General features: G+C 45.0%; 1 protein-coding gene and 1 long non-coding RNA gene across 2 annotated transcripts in view; both read left to right on the top strand.

Annotated features, from left to right (window-relative positions):
- Nucleotides 1–10,901, top strand: part of LOC145417720 (uncharacterized) — a 41,516-nt gene extending 30,615 nt beyond the window's left edge. Inside the window, exon 3 of the long non-coding RNA XR_013900571.1 lies at nucleotides 10,797–10,901. This is a non-coding gene — a long non-coding RNA (uncharacterized LOC145417720). The remainder of the gene's footprint in view (nucleotides 1–10,796) is intronic.
- A 675-nt stretch (nucleotides 10,902–11,576) lies between these two features.
- On the top strand, nucleotides 11,577–17,439 carry LOC145417873 (limbic system-associated membrane protein-like). The gene is made up of 7 exons (XM_080286489.1): nucleotides 11,577–11,705; nucleotides 12,399–12,560; nucleotides 13,087–13,221; nucleotides 15,349–15,473; nucleotides 15,843–15,919; nucleotides 16,541–17,033; nucleotides 17,313–17,439. Exons 1-6 carry the CDS (start codon nucleotides 11,577–11,579, stop codon nucleotides 16,816–16,818), a joined length of 906 nt encoding a protein of 301 aa, XP_080142615.1. The 3' UTR covers nucleotides 16,819–17,033; nucleotides 17,313–17,439.
- The last annotated feature ends 238 nt before the right edge of the window (nucleotides 17,440–17,677 follow it).

The following is a 17,677-nucleotide window of genomic DNA, read 5'->3' as shown; positions in this document are numbered from 1 at the left end:
CCGAGCAGACACAAGCCAGGACCCAAATGCAAATAATTATGAATGAAAACACGGAGACTGCGAGGCTTACAAGAGCACAGATAGCGCTACACAGCATTCGGTGTTAATGGAGTGTGGGCGTAAGATAGTACCAATGTTTCGGACTGAGTTTAAATGGTAGTAGTAGTAGTAGTAGCAGCAGCAGCAGCAGCAGCAGCAGCAGCAGTATTAGTAGTAGTAGTAGTAGTAGTAGTAGTAGTAGTAGCAGTAGTAGTAGTAATAGTAGTAGTAGTAGTAACTGTACGAGTAATACTAGTAGTAGCAGTGGTAACAACCCCAGGTTCAACTGAAACGTAAGCCCGGTGGACTGTAGGCTAGAATTCCCCTATTCCAACAGCCTACCATCCTCCTCTTGGGGGACAAGCAGTCGGGGGGGGGGAAGGAAAGGGACGCTTAAATAAACAGGCAATGGAGCCGACTGGTCATATCAGTGCGACCACGTGAAGGCCTCTCTCTCCAGTATCTCAAATGGTGTCAACAGTGATGAATACAATCACTAGGGGGTAATCATAAAGAAGTAGAAAACTCGACATTAGAAGACATTTTGCAATAACTTATTTTTATACTCTCTCTCTCTCTCTCTCTCTCTCTCTCTCTCTTTCTCAACATCAGGGTAATTATTTTCTCTCCTCCCCCTACTCGCACTCCCTCCACCCTCCAGCACCTGAACCCACACGATCATCGCAGGAGAGAGAGAGAGAGAGAGAGAGAGAGAGAGAGAGAGAGAGAGAGTATTGCGCCATCAGACGAAACGTTTTTTTCTAATAAAAACTTTTGTCATAATAACAATCAACATTATCAGTAACTACACAGGAGGGTAATATAGACAACACTCACTGTCACCAGCACTATTATCGCCATTACCATCATCACCACCACCATTACTCCATCATCATCATCAGTATCACCACAACCACCATCATTATTGCCATTATAATAATTACGCTCATCATTATCACTTTATCTCATTAACAAGAAACAGGGAATAGCAGCTTTAAAATTTCTTTTGGGATTTAACTCAGGGAGGAAAGTTACCGTCTGCCATACGTCAGTTGCTTCCCTCCCCTCTCCCCCACCTTCGTTTGTCTTCAACTTCGTTTCATGGTCTTTCCTCTTAGGACACGCAGGGAATACGTGGCCACTAGTACCGAGTATGGATATGAGCAACGGTATATAGACTTGCCCGGCGTTCTAACTCATCCAGTTTAGAGATCGCGGGGGGGGAGGGGAGGGGCTGGTGGACGCACCGTCGGTATGAAATTTGAATGCATGAGCTTAATGTATGTACAGTATTTGCGTAGGCCACGGCCGAGGTATATTAAATACTGATTATACATATCTGGGTACTCATGTATTTAATATAGTCTAATAGACATACGACTATATAGGCAGTTCTGAATGAATGAACAGGCTTAGGTAAGTGGATATGATGGAGAATGGACCTTCACTAACTAATTATGGTGCAGTCTGTGGACGGCAGCCTAACAATGTGATGTTTATATTATCTGTGTGAGCGAGGTGTGACTGGCCTCATGTTGTGGCTGTGGTGCGGCACAAGGGTGGTGTGTTGGCGGTGTCAGGTGGTGGTAAGCACCAGTGACATGACAGACACCCATTAGGGGACCAGGTAACAGTAAGGCAGCAGCATTGTTGTCACACCTCCAGTGCTGAAGGATAAGGATAAGTACATTCCATAATCTTGACGCAGCTTCCACCATACCCTTCCCAGGCATGGTGGTTGTTGTGCTGGTGGCAGGACAGGCAGAGGCAGGGATACCCAACATGTTAACTTTCAATTCCCTGTCGTCACTATGATTTATTTTTGTAGGAAATAATACAGACATAGGAAATTCTCCATTCACCTTTCCTTGTATGAAACAAATAGTATACTACGATAATTTTCCTTTCGTAACCAAGAGATTTATTTTTGCCGGAAGTACTAAAGACACGGGAAAATCTGCTTTCTCTGTGTCCTTCTAAAAAAATAATAATGATAATAATAATGATAATATGCTGAGTTACGAGAGAGAATCGATAGTGATTATGTTCGAGAATTCCTCAACTATGAAGGTGTTATGGTAGTTGTATTTTTCCCCCCCCAAGGAAACTGAACCACTTCAACAACTTGAATACTAAGCCGTGGATGCATGAAACTCTGTAAGCTTAGTTTCGAAGCAGGAATGAGTCTCCTTGGTTATTAGTCAGATCGACTCACCAATGTGACTGCTGTCGTCCATCAACTAAGCTAAAAGGGAGTATACATCTTTCTAGTGTTAAAGCAAATCCACCATTATTCCTAATGCTCTGCTCCCTGGCATCTTACTCTTCCCCTCCCTGGCATCTTACTCCTGCGCTCCCCTAGCATCTTACTCCTCCGTTCCCCTAGCATCTTACTCCTGCGCTCCCCTAGCATCTTACTCCTGCGCTCCCCTAGCATCTTACTCCTCCGTTCCCCTCGCATCTTACTCCTCCGTTCCCCTAGCATCTTACTCCTCCTTTCCCCTCGCATCTTACTCCTCCGTTCCCCTAGCATCTTACTCCTCCTTTCCCCTCGCAGCTTACTCCTTCGTTCCCCTAGCATCTTACTCCTCCGCTCCCCTAGCATCTTACTCCTCTGCTCCCCTAGCATCTTACTCCTCCGCTCCCCTAGCATCTTACTCCTCCGCTCCCCTAGCATCTTACTCCTCTGCTCCCCTAGCATCTTACTCCTGCGCTCCCTGGCACTTAGTCCTTCGCTCTCTGGCATCTTACTCCTCTCCACATACACAGTCACTTCCAGGCTGCCCTAATGTGTGTTTGAGAGTAAAAGTGCATGGCAGGTGGGGGGACGAGGACGGAGGACGCACGTTTGCTTATTTTCATCTTTATTTATGCCGGCAATCGGTTATGCCGGCAAACAGTTACACGGGATGACGATTAGGCTGGCATGACAAAGGGAAGAGGTAGACGGACACGCTTGTTTATTTCCTGTTTCTGGAGCTGCCATCTCCCTGACGTGGCCTGGTGGGAAATAGGCTTAGGCTGATGTGAGGGAAGGAGGGAATGAAGGGAGGGGAGAAATAAAGGAGGGATGAAGCATAAAAGTGTAAAGAGGGAGGACAGGAGGGGATTAAAAGGAGAGAGAGAGAGAGAGAGAGAGAGAGAGAGAGAGAGAGAGAGAGAGAGAGAGAGATTCTACCACTATCTTTACTTTCGTTTTATATATTTTACCTCCTCATCTCTTCCTTTTACAGTAAATCCGTGATACAAAGAATAAACAAATAAAAACCAGACTGAGAAAAGGGGAAGGAGGGAGGGAGGGAGGGAGGGAGGGAGGGAGGGAGGCTCATATCACAGGGTCAAGCTCATTAACTCACAAACCCCTTCTGTCTGTCTGTCTGTCTGTTGGTCTCTCTCTCTCTCTCTCTCTCTCTCTCTCTCTCTCTCTCTCTCTCTCTCTCTCTCTCTCTCTCTCTCTCTCTCTCTCTCTCTCACTTTCTCCTTCTTTTTCTTTTTTTCCTTCTTCTCCTCCTTCTCCTCCTTCTCCTCCTCCTCCTCCGCTTAAGTTCATTCCCCTCCGATCTACAAAACACCCAGTAAACTTAACGTACCCATACACAGCGTCCGTCACGTCATTATGTATTTATCAATTTATCATCATCATCATCATCATCATCATCATCATCATCCGGATCTTCTTTCCCACCCTAGGGCAGGGTGAGGAGTAGCAGCGTCCAGACAGCCCAAGTTTGCTCAGTCCAATGGGCCACGCTTCCATTCACTCATCATTCAAGCCCACTGAATCCTGGCTGTATCTGATAAGCCAAAAAATTCACTTTCTGTAACTTCACATAAACGTATCCGATAGTCAATCCGGACGCTGTCACGTGAAAAAGGGGTGCCAAATTCTTGATCACGCACCTGTTCTCACAACATTCATCCAGCCAGCTCGATCTCTTGTCAGTCCCCTAGCATCACCGACTTCCACAGCTCTCTTCCTCACACACTCATCCACCATATCCCTCCACCTTCTCCTTGGTCTACCTTGCCCTCCTTCAAATTCGCTCAGATATACCTTTTCCACCACTCTATTGTTATCCATTCTCTCCACATGACCATACCATCTCGGGACACTCTCTTAGATTCTGGTGTCCACAGACTTCCTTACTTCATATCTTTCATGAATCACATTATTTTATATCCTATCCACTCTGTGCTCCACATACATTCCTCAGCAGTCCCATCTCCACTGCTCTCACATCATCCATAATATTATAAGGAAAGGTGACTGGCCTAACACTTCTTCCTTTGTGATTTATTTAGCACATTACGCCTTAGTATCTCCTTGTATGTTACTGATAGTGATTATGTCGATATGAAAACGATATTATAAAACATACAAGAGAAAGTATACGTAAAATACAAAATAAATCGCTAGAGTTAAGGTGCTACGAAGAATCCTATACCACTGCCAATACTACCTTCAGTGCCATGACGTATTCCTACATCTGATTCTAGCCACCAGACGATTTTGTGTGTGTGTGAGAGAGTGAGAGAGAGAGAGAGAGAGAGAGAGAGAGAGAGAGAGAGAGAGAAAGAGAGAGAGAGGCAGAAATTTTGCAAGAGGACGAAGATGAGAGAGTGTGAGTGTTTGAGTGAGGCGGGGGGAGGGAGGAGTGGGGAGAGAGAGAGAGAGATTAGTCGTGCTTATGAAGAGGGGAGTGAGAGATAAGGGAAAAACGGAGGAGGGGGAGAGGGAAGGAGGGGAGGAAATGGAGGAGATAAGAGGGAACGAGATGAGGAAGAGATAAAAGGGAAGGAAATAATGGAGAAAGGGAGGGCGATGATGGAGGAGGAGGAGGAGGAGGAGAGGAAGGTTGAATAATAAAGGAAAAGCGAGAATATTTTGATGAGGCAAAAAAAAAACAGCTACATAGGAGAGTCCAAAATTAATTTAAAAGATGGAAAAACAGAGCGAGAGAGAGAGAAAGAGAGAGAGAGAGAGAGAGAGAGAGAGAGAGAGAGAGAGAGAGAGAGAGAGAGAGAGAGAGAGAGAGAGCAGACCAACAACTTTTTATATAAATTTATGATGCAGTGATTTTTCAACTGCATATCATATTTAATACCGGTATTTAATTATACAAACGAGGTATACACTTCACATAGGTCACACAGATAGACAGATAGATAGCTTGAGAGAGAGAGAGAGAGAGAGAGAGAGAGAGAGAGAGAGAGAGAGAGAGAGAGAGTAGGAATGGAAAATATGGCAAGAGAAAAAACGTGATTGACATTTAATGACTGGAGCAAAGGCCAAAGGATTTTTCCATATCCTTCTCCTCTTTCTTTTTATTCATCTAAACATCTATCTATCTGTCTCTCTGTATCCTCCTCTGTCTCCCGTTCTCAGTCTATCTACCTGTGTTTGCCTGTCTGTCTGTCTGTAGGTCTCCCTCCTCTATCTCTCGTTCTATCTACCCATCTGTCCGTTCATCTGTCTCCTCTCTCTGCCTCCCGTTCTCTGTCTATCTGTCTGACTCCCTCTTCTGTAATCGTTCTCTGTTTATCTATCCGTGCTAGTATGTCTACCTGTCTGTCTGTCTGTCTGTCTGTCTGTCTGTCTGTCTCTGTCTCTCTGTCTTTCTCTTTCTCCACTTCTTCTTCTTTCTTCTTCTTGGCAAACAAGCTCCCAACTTTACCACGTCTCTCCCACTGATATCCTAGTACTGTATGTGCCTTAAAGAGAATAATACGAAAATAAAGTCACTGTTGAAAGAATAACCACTCTCAGGACCCCCGTCTTGGTGTTAACAGAAATAATATACAAGAGTTATCCCGTGCATGAGAGGGTTAATGGTGACAGTATTAATGGAGACTTTCTAACCACTTCGCTATAATTGATGTACTATACTTCCATCTGTTGGAACTGAATCTCTCTCTCTCTCTAGCTACCACCACCATCACCACTACTACCACTACTACTACTATTATTACTACTACTACTACCAATACTGTGTGTATGTGTGTGTGTGTGTGTGTGTGTGTGTGTGTGTGTGTGTGTGTGTGTGTGTGTGTGTGTGTGTGTTCTACCAAAAGACGTAAATACTTGCACTATCTTAAATACTCCACATCGATGTCTCTCTTATTCTATTCATAACAAACGTCACACAGTTCTGTTCAGCTTCGGAAAAAATCTGGTCTTGAGGGGAGACAAAACCTCAGTTAGTCCCTTCACTAATGCACCATTTGTTATTTATTTTTTTCTTTTGTTATTACAGGCAAACGACTTTATTCTGTCTCGGAGAATATTTTTAATGGGATACATAACAAGGTTTGGAAACCACGCAATATGGCAAACAGTCGAATGCCCGTTTATTTCTGAGGTCAGCCAACTAAAGAGGAAAAGAAAAAAAAGTAATGCGTGAAGTGAAAATATAAAATACCTCCAAGGTCCCAAGTGCTGTTGGACTGAGGCAGTGTGACGTGACCTGTGGGAAGTTACGTCATCGCTGCCCTTGGTGCATAAATAAAACCTGTAACACCTGATATCATGGCGGAAATAGACAAATTTTGATCGCCAATAAGCGCTGTTTTCAGTATTCCATCTCCAATCATATCTAAACACGTTGCAAATGTCTGTTTTGTTGTAGTGAGGGGTAAAGAAATTCAGATACCGGGAAATAACCCATCACCACTATGACGGCCCTCTCAGGTTATTCTTGCAGCCACCAGACGATATTATTTAGCTTACGACATACCCCCACCCACGTAGTCGCAAAGAGTCTCCATTAACTCACAAAAAACGTATAAAATAAGTTATCACTGGGGATAATAATATAAAAGCTTAGATCCTTTTGCAAGTGTTAGCAGTGGTAGTTGTTGTTGTTGTGACCCCAGGTCCATCTAAACATCAACTCAGTGGACTGCAGGCTTAGGTTTCCCTTTCCTGCGCCCCACCATCCTCCTTTGGAGAGACTGGGAAGAGGTTAATGGTCGACCTGGCCATATCGGTGTCACCACGTGAAGGCGCCCCTCTCCAGCACCAAAGCTAAAGAGGTTAAACCATCTTACTGCAATGCAACGCACACGCCAGCTACCAAGCCATCGTTTAAGCTTCTCTCCTCATTCCGCTTCCCCTTCTTGCATCCGGGAGTGGTAATCTAAGTAGCCTGGGAGATTTCGTAACATCTCTCCCTTAGTGATTCATTCTGCACATTACAACTCAATATCCTCCAGTAGGTTTCTGAAGCTAAATACGAAAAACAAATCGCTAAGGAACAGGTGCTACCAAGTCTCCTGTGCCACTTGGAGTAGGGCACATTTTCTAAGGTCGTATTCTAAGTGAAGTGCTTGAAAGGGTGCAACAAGGAAGAAAGGTTGTTGGTTCTTTGAAAGCAGTGATAAGAAATAGGGAAGTGATCATGGAAGTGAAAAAGTTGCAGCATGACTGTATTGTAATATCAACTCTGACGTGTGGAAGTGAAGCTTGGACCTTGCTGGAGGGACAGAAGTCAAGAGTGAGAGCAGTGGAAATGAGCTACCGGTATTTGAGAGGAGCATGTGAAGTTACATGGAGAGACAGACTGACAAATGAGGAAGTGAAGGAGCGTTGTGATGTGGATGTGGATGTGATTGTAAGCGTTAGGAGAAAATTACTGAAGTGGTTTGGCCATGTGGAGAGGATGGAGAGCGAGAGACTAACGAGGAGTGTGCATGTGACTGAGGTGGAGGGGGGGGAGAGGGAGGGGAAGGCCGAGGATGAGATGAAAGGATGGCGTGGAGAGGTATATGAGAAAGGGGTGTGTGAGTTGGAGGGAAGGCTGTGAAATGGCACAGGACAGGGCGACATGGAGGCGATTTGTTAGTGGCTACCCCTTACGGGATTGAGGCGCCTGGCAATAGATAGAAGGATAGTATTCTAAGCGACATGGGGGCTTCGTAGTATCTATTCGTTAGCAATTTATTTTATATGTCGCACCTTACTACTCTCTTACATGCTACGTACGTACATCGTTCTAAATTCGACAATGTGTCCATCAATAACATATGTGACGATATTGGGAAGTACTGTGTAGATGTAATCGCTAGCGAAGAGGTGCTACCAGCCTCCTGTGCTACCTACATAACAACATTTATTCCTCAACTTCCATAATCTGTCTCTTTCTCTCTCTCTCTCTCTCTCTCTCTCTCTCTCTCTCTCTCTCTCTCTCTCTCACTTACGGAAAGCTGGTGAGAGACGCCTTCACGTGGTGGCACTTGTATGGCTGGTCGGCTTCACTGTACAGTTATACAAGCGTCAAGTTCCCTCCCTACTCCCCGAAAGGAGGATGGTGCACTGGAGGAGGAGGAGAAATTCAGCCTGCAGGCCACTGGGTTCACATTTCAGATCAACATGAGGCTGCTGCTGCTCCTACCACTACTACTACTACTATACTACAACAACTACTAAAACTACTACTACTGTACTACAATAACTACTAAAACTACTACTACTACTACTTCTACTACTACCACTACCATTTCTACTTACTGACAGCGGTTGATTCTCCACATCTCTTCCATTCAAATTCTTCTTCTCTCCATCTTTATCGCTTTTATTCCTCCTCCCTCTCTTTCTCTCTCTCTCTCCCCTCCGTCATTAAGCATTCCTGTGTTCTGATTTCTCTTTTATTATCACCTTTCACCTCTCTCTCTCTCTCTCTCTCTCTCTCTCTCTCTCTCTCTCTCTCTCTCTCTCTCTCTCTCTCTCTCTCTCTCTCTCTCTCTCTCTCTCTGTTCCTCGTTTGTGTCATATTATCTTCCGTTTCTCTCTTCCTCTTTTGATCTTCCCTTTGTTCACTTTGGTCTTTTATCTGATTTTATATTCTCTCTCTCCCTCTCTCTCTCTCTCTCTCTCTCTCTCTCTCTCTCTCTCTCTCTCTCTCTGTTGAGTTTCCCTGAGCTAAATAAAATCTCTAGCTAGAATACAGGGAGGTCCATACATTACACTCCACATCCACCTCTCCTGGCGCTTTCTTGTTATCAGTGTTCTCCTGCATCGTTTATTCATTTCCTACTCCCACCGCCACACACACACGCTCAAACCACCACACTGAGCCGTACCCCCAACACAAAATATCTCTAGGTGAGTTTCTAGTGGAGCGATATTCACGATAAGCCACAGTCCTTTCACCTTAACTTGACCCAGATTCTCGTCCTTTTGTAGCTTATTTCACGTAGCTCAGTGGCAGAAAAAGACAATGCTATGGCTCAGTATCCTTCCCATAGCAGAAAAAGACAATGCTGTGGCTCTAAATCCTTTCCATGGCAGAAAAAGAAAATGCTATGGCTCTACATCCTTTCCATGGCAGAAAAAGACAATGCTGTGGCTCTAAATCCATTCCATAGCAGAAACAGACAATGCTATGGCACTACATCCTTTCCATGGCAGAAAAAGACAATGCTATGGCTCTACATCCTCTCCACAACAGAAAAGACAATGCTATGACTCTACATCCTTTCCACAGCAGAAAAAGACAATGCTATGGCTCTACATCCTTTCCACTGAAGAAAAAGACAAGGCTACGGCTCTACATCCTTCGTTCGTACCTAGCATCATATTCTAGTGCCAATCTCTCGCAGCTCAACATTCAAGAGGGTAAGGCCGCTATTTTACACATAGTTCTAAAAAATGAACCGAGAATAGTATGCAAAAACTCACTTCTACCTCATAACAAAAGCCATCGAATTTCATGCAACCACGATTTGGCATTCAAGTTGCGAAATTAACCGAGTTCCGTCTGAAGAAAAACAAACAAACAAACAATCTGACTTTAGTGGACACAGGATGTGATAGGTATCTATTAATCTATCTATAGCCAGACGCCTTAAATCCGTAAGGGGTGACCACAAACAAATTGCCTCCATGTTATTTTGTGATGGAAAAGAGTAATTCTGGCTGCTATATCGTGCTTAACCTGAAAAAGATCCCTAACGTCCATCAGCTCAGTTCATGACCAAGTGTAGTCAGGGTGAACGGTCGATCTGATCAGTAACCAAGAAGATTCATTCCTACTTGCTCAGTTCATGACCAAGTGTACACAGACTGAAGAGCCGAGTAGTCATTTTGAAACACTGGCTATATAAAATGAGGTTCCACACTCACCCAGTCCGCGGTAGATGACACAATGTTGATTTGACTGGTGGTGAAGGATGATCTCTGGCCTCTGCAAGTGGAAGCATTTCAGAATTATTAGTGGATTCAATATTGTTAATGGTTGGCCTATTATTCCACTGCCTCTGCTGCACACTTAGGGCATGTCCGTCACTTTCCATCCCAACACATCATAACGAAGAGTAATCTATGGACACACACACACACACACACACACACACACACACACACACACACACACACACACACACACACAAATGCCATGCCTCTCTCAGGTTAGAACTGTTAGCCAGAAGAGGGAAGTGAGAAGCAGAAGTGGTGAAATAATAGGCGAATTTTTGCCTCTGTACAGCACCCTCCCCTCTCCTATTTGCAGATTATGATGATCATGATGCAGCGTACGTGCAAGGCGATGCTGCTGCTGCTGATGATGATGATGATGATGATGCAGAGTGCGTGCAAGGCAATGCTGATGATGACATTCTCTCTCTCTCTCTCTCTCTCTCTCGCACATGATGATGCAGCGAATATTACAGATGACGATGATCATGATCATGATGATGACGACTACGATGAAATGGAGATGATGATGATGATGACGTTCATAGGTCTTCTCTCTTTTCTGCAGAGGATGATAATGTTGCAAAGAAAGTGTAAAGCGATGATGATGACGGTGATGATAATGATGATGATGATGATGGTGGTGGTGGTGGTGAGGGCAGAAGTTAAAGACACAGAATCAGCAGGTAAGTGATATGTAGGCGAATTTTAACCTCTTCTCTGCAATGACGTATATTTGTATTTTATTCTTGCTACCACTAGACATATTTACACGGTTTGCGGGAAAGGTTTTGAATTGGAAGAGTTTGATATGTTGCAGCTGCCATTAATCTCTTCACTACCAGGCGTCTACCCATAGCTGGATATTTTATTTTGTAGCAGCAATATAAACTTTATATGGACGTTATCTTACACAAAAGGTTAATAACATTCCTACAACTACTTTTTTCTTTTAAACAAAAAGATTTTGACCAGGTTGAAGGAAATTATTTCGTTGAGAAAGGGTTTAGACCTGTCTCCATTCAACCCCGTCAGTCCAAGTGATTCTTCCTACCTTGAATGAAATGGTTTGGCATTAGCGAGTCAAAAATATAGCGAAGACGTCGTTGTAATGATGTCATTAATTATATAACTTATACATTAACTTCTTTCGTAGGGCAGACCTTTCCTAAGTAAAGTAACATCATTTTCATTCACCATTTTTAAGATGCCATTCATGAGTTTTCTATACGTGATGATATATCCATTTTACCATGCTTTCTCTCTCTCTCTCACTCTCTCTCTCTCTCTCTCTCTCTCTCTCTCTCTCTCTCTGATATATGTGTGTATCCAAGGCAAGGGTGATCCCATGCAAGGTCTGCGTCACCTCCTGCCCCGGCCTGATCTGCGTAACAACACAGTGACGGACATTCGCGTCAACACTGGTGATGTGGCACACCTTCCATGCAGCTTCCAGCACCATTCCACGCTCAATCAGGTCAGCCACACACCCACACATGCATCAGGTAACCAGACAGGTGGGTGGGCAGGTAAATATCGGTATGCAAAGGAACAGTAGGTAGGAAGATAGGGAGGACGGCAGATTAGTAAGTTCGTGGGTTGGTAGGTTGGGTATGTAGGTAAGTAGGTAGGTAATGAAGCAGACAGGAGGTAGGAAGTTAGATGCAGGTAAATGGGTAGGTAGGTAGGTAGGTAGGCATGTAGGTCGGTAGACAGGTAAGTAGGAAAATACGTAGAAAAGAGGTTTGGTTTAGGTATATAAGTGGGCAGGTAGGCTACATTTTCCATTACATCTCATTTATCTATAAGTCTTCTTAAATACTGAACATAGAGTGTGTGTGTGTGTGTGTGTGTGTGTGTGTGTGTGTGTGTGTGTGTGTGTGTGTGTCCAACCCATTTTATTCAGTGACCTTTAATAAATGATCCATGTTATCTGTGTGTGTGTGTGTGTGTGTGTGTGTGTGTGTGTGTGTGTGTGTGTGTGTGTGTGTGTGTGTGTGTGTGTGTGTGTGTGTGTGTGTGTGTGTTATTTCCTCTCATCGATTACGCACTCACTTTCATTCATGTACGTTTTTGCCTGTGTGCTCACAGGTATAGTAAATTTGCGTATTTCTCGCCTAATACGCACTGACTCTCGTTCATGTACGTTTGTGTGCGTGTGCGTCTACAGGTATCGTGGATGCGGCGTCGTGACTGGCACATCCTAACCACCGGCGTCTACATGTACACATCCGACACGCGGTTCAACGTGCTACACCAAGAAGGTACACACGAGTGGACGCTGGAGATTAAGAGGGTACACATGGCCGACAATGGTACCTATGAGTGTCAGGTGAGTGGAAACATTAAGATATACAGTGATGGACGGATGGTTGGATGGATGGTTGGATGGATGGATGGATGGACCGATGAATGGATGGGTGTATGGACGGATGGACGGATGGATGGACGGATGGGTAAATGGATGGATGGACAGATGGACGGTTGGATGAGTGGATGGATGGATGGATGGATGGATGGATGGTTGGACGGGTGAGTGGATGGATGGATGGATGGATGGACCGATAAATGGATGGGTGTATGGATGGATGGATGGATGGAAGGATAGGCAAAATGAACAACAGAACAAATATGTGTAAAAAATAGGCAAATAAATAAATAAAACTTGACACACGACATACATACATACACAGGCTAAATACATACCGTACATACATATAGACAGACAGACAAATAGATAGACAGACAGATTGAAGGGTATAATGAAAGGTGTGTGTGTGTGTGTGTGTGTGTGTGTGTGTGTGTGTGTGCCGATACTAAACACCTTTTTATTCACCTGTGTGTCACCTCTTCCCCAGATGTACATAAACAACAAGCTAATCTCGCAGTTCGTCAACCTGCACGTGAGTACACCACGTGCCAACATCCTGGGCCCGCGCACCGTGTACGTGCAAGAGGGAGGCACGTTAACGCTGCTCTGTGTCATCCAGCAGGTAACACGTGCACGTATATCTATTGGCTGTTTATCTATCTATTTATCTGTCAATATGCCTGTCAATCTTCTTACTGATCTAAACATCTAATTACGGTATCTATCAATCCATCTGTCTCCATCCATTCCTCCATCCCTCCATTTATATGTCTATCTATGTATCTGTCTGCCTTTCTGTCCATCCATCCATCCATCTATCTATCTATCTATCTACTTATCGGTTTTGTCTATCATTCTATCGCCAAAACCCTTAATCCCGTAAGGAGTGGCCACAGACGACTCGGCTATATTATTCTTTCCCCCTCTGTCAGGCTGCCCCCTCTCCAGCTCACACCGTCCTCCCACTTACACCTCACCGCCCCATCCTTCCATCTCATTCTCAGTCTCCCCCTCCTCCTCGGCCTCTCAGCCCCATTCACATACACTCTCCCAGTCAGTCTCATATTCTCCAGGAGTTTAAAGTATTCCAAAGGAGCTTGTATATGGTGCTAGTCACGAAGAAGTGCTATGGAAAGGATGCAGGGTCGTAATGCCGTCCAACCGTGCCACTGGGCTATGTGATATTAGTTGCAAAAGGACGAAGACGACGCCCAAGGAGAAGTGGACGAGAGAGAGAGAGAGAGAGAGAGAGAGAGAGTCCAGTGAGTCAGGGATCCAGTCTTGTCGGAAAACGCAGAGGAAGTGAAATAATAAAACAGGAGTGAGGGCGATAAGAGGACAGCCAATAATGATATCAGTGCTGACATACCGGGTTAGGGAGGAGAGGGGAAGGGTGTGCTGGTGTGCTGGGGTGTGATGTGGTGTGGAGTGGTATGGTGTGGTGGGGGTGTGGTGTGTTGTGGTGAGGATGTGGGGTGGGTTGGTTGGTGGTGTGGAGTGGTTATGGTGGTGTGGTGTGGTGTGCTGGGTTGTGGTGGTGGTGGTTTGGTGTAGAGTGGTATGTTGCCATGAGGGTGATGGTGTGTTGTTGTGTGGTGTGCTAACAGGCAGAGTGAATGGTGCCGGGAAACAGGCAAGAATTAAAAAAAAAAAGCAAACAAGAAAAAAAATGCAGTGGGTTAGTAGGGAGAAGAGTTTAATAGTTGTACTGAGTCAAAAAATGTCTAGGAACAAGGAAGGTGGTGTAGTGTGTATATTTTGAGGGCGATCTCTCTCTCCCTCCTTCCCTCCCTCTCTCTCTCTCTCTCTCTCTCTCTCTCTCTCTCACACACACACACACACACACACACACACACACACACGAAAAACCTTGTCCAACTTCCCCCAGAAAACAAACACACCTTGCTCTAACACACACACACACACACACACACACACACACACAACTGGGAGCCTCGTCTAAAGAGATAGTGAGGAGAAAGAAATGTTGAGGCGAAAATCTCTCCAACTTATTAAATTTTTCTGTGTCCTTGACTCTCTGTCTGTCTGTCTGTCTGTCTCTCTCTCTTCTCCTTCCTGTCCCCGTTCTCCTTACTTCCTCCGTCTCTTTGCCTCCTCTCATCTTCATCCCTCTTCTCCCCCACCCACTTCCTCCTCCCCTCCCCCTTTTCTTCCCTCCTGTCCTCTCTCTCTCTCTCTCTCTCTCTCTCTCTCTCCTCTTCCTTTTTCCCTTCATCCCCCCCCCTACTCCCATTAATCTACCTACCTATCTCAATATCGTCGATTCATTCCCAAACCCAACTCTCAGAAAACCCCCTGTACAGAGAGACGGAAAGTACTCAGGCTGATTACGATGCAGTACGGGTAAGTAAGTACCCATCTCTGCTTCACTACCAACACAACCACCCCTCAGAAACTACCCTGCCAGAGACACAAGTACACTAGCTGATTACGATGCGGCCGCCACCCTTCCCTACAAATCCACCTCTCAGAAACTAACCTACACAGGGAGACACAACTACTGATTGGGAAGCGGAAACCAGGCCTGATCAGCAACTTTCTGATCTTCAAACTGTGAAAAAGTTGGGTGTGGTCCATCTACTGGTATAAAATTTCTCGGGATGTGCGTCTTTCTCTACGCTGACCTTACCTGATAGTCTAAATATAAAATACAAAGTACGCTAACCTAATCTTCCCAAACCTAATCTAAGCTGGCCTAATCTAACTTATCTTTCTTCTCCTCCCTCAGAACAAGCCGCCATTCGTGTTCTGGTACCACGACGAAGACCTAGTGGACTACAACCAGAGACTGAGTGTGTTGACCCGAGTTGTGGACAGGGAAACCCACTCTAGGCTTACCATACACAACGCAAGGTGAGGAACATGTATAGATAGATGGAGAGATTGGGTGCATAGATATAGAATATACAGAGAGAGAGAGAGAGAGAGAGAGAGAGAGAGAGAGAGAGAGAGAGATGCAAGAAGGAAATGGAGATTCTGAAGGAAGTTGTAAGAGGAGAGGAAATGAGATGAAATGCCTTTGAATCTATCCCATGTGATGAAATACCCCTCACACACACACACACACACACACACACACACACACACACACACACACACACACCTCATCAGTCTGCCTCTCTTTCCACTTCCTTCCCATACCCCCTCGTATTCCACTATTTTTTCATTCCATATTTTCATCTCCATATTAATTATTTCAGTCCGGCGTTGCTTTCATTACAGATCTTCGGACAGCGGTAATTATTCCTGCATCCCTGCCAACATCCCACCTGCCTATATCCAAGTCTACGTGTCTCAGGGTAAGTGCATTGCGGGGTGGAGAGAGAGAGAGGGAGAGAGAGAGATTGAGAATGATGTGAAGGGAGACAGACACTGGTGTAGTCGCTTTGTTTTCATCTAACAGAAATCCCTACTCCCGTTCAGCTCAGTTCATGAACAAGTATAGTCAGACTGGAAAGATAATCTGAGTAGTAATCAAGGAGACTCATTCCTACCTAATCGAACCTCACCCAACTACAATTTAGTGCCTGAGCTGTGGGAGTGGCCTAGCTGCCTCAAATGAAAAAGTGGAGAAGACGTTTAGTTAGTTATATCAATTAGATTTACGCCTACTGACTGCACATGGAGAGGATGAAGGGTGAGAGGCTAACTAGGAGAGTGTATGTGAACGATGTTGAGAGGGGCAGAGGGAGAGGGAGACCGAGGATGAGATGGAGAGAAGGAGTAGAGAGGTATATGAGAGAGCGGGGTGTGAGATGGGAGGAGAGCAGCGAAATGGCAGGGAACAGCGCGACATGGAGGTGATTTGTTTGTGGTCACCCCTTACATGATTAAGGCGTCTGGTTATAGATAGATATACAGATAGATACATAAATTGACAGTTTGCATTAACCTTGTCTTATATATTTTTATCTTCACAGGTGGTGAATCAGTAGCAGCTGTACAGAGAAGAGCACACTCCTCCGCGAACCCTTCCCTCCTCTCCTCTTCCTCTTCTCCCTTCCTCCTCCTCCTCTTCCTACCAGTCCTCTCCATCCCATATTCCTCTTCCTACCTCCTCCTCTTTCTCCTAATCCTCTTCCCTCCCTTCCTCCCTTCATCCCTCCTCCTCTCCTCCCCCTCCCCCCTCCTCTTCCTCTTCCTCATCCCAGCCGCCCTCTACACCATGGTCACCACCCACTTCCTGCCCGTCAGATGATTTACAGGCCAAATATACGTTAATAATTGATGTAGATATTGTAGATAAAGCAATCGGAAGACATGAGGGCAGTTTTGTATTTAATATGTGTGTGTGTGTGTGTGTGTGTGTGTGTGTGTGTGTGTGTGTGGTGATGATGATGATGATGTTATTGATGTCAGCAGTTTTGTTTACAATTGATGATGATAATAATGACGTATTCGGTTTTGTTTAATGTGTGTGTGTGTGTGTGTGTGTGTAATTCACCGGGTCGGTTAGGATCACGTGATGGTTTGTGATCATCGGCATTTTACCCTCCCGGAAGAGAGCTGAGAGCTCATATAGTCCGATCTAAGGGCAAAGCCTTGACCTTCACACACGCACACACCCATCCTCTTGCTCAAGGAGGACAGTGACCACCCGCTTTGTCAGTGAAACTTTTTCGCATCCCGAGCAAGGCGCGAACCCCCGTCTTAGCAGATGCTAGGCGAGAGCGTTACCACTGCACCAGCGAGCGGTGTGTGTGTGTGTGTGTGTGTGTGTGTGTGTGTGTGGAGATAATGATGATGATGACTCGTTACCCAGTGTGTGTGTGTGTGTGTGTGTGTGTGTGTGTGTGTGGAGGTAATGATGATGACTCGTTACCCAGTGTGTGTGTGTGTGTGTGTGTGTGTGTGTGTGTGTGTGTGTGTGTGTGTGTGTGTGTGTGTGTGTCCTTCAGACGGTAAGAGTTAGCTTAATGTGTGTGTGTGTGTGTGTGTGTGTGTGTGAGAGAGAGAGAGAGAGAGAGAGAGAGAGAGAGAGAGAGAGAGAGAGAGAGAGAGAGACAGGGTTGAGCCAGTAAAAGGATTCAGATATATACTGCATACAAAATACTCAC

This window comes from Coenobita brevimanus, chromosome 111 (genome assembly GCF_032717465.1).
Source record: "Coenobita brevimanus isolate Jiangsu-jjx chromosome 111, ASM3271746v2, whole genome shotgun sequence".
Lineage (NCBI taxonomy): Eukaryota > Metazoa > Arthropoda > Malacostraca > Decapoda > Coenobitidae > Coenobita > Coenobita brevimanus.
Note: the sequence above shows the minus strand (reverse complement) of the source record. Positions and strands in the feature narration are given on the sequence as shown.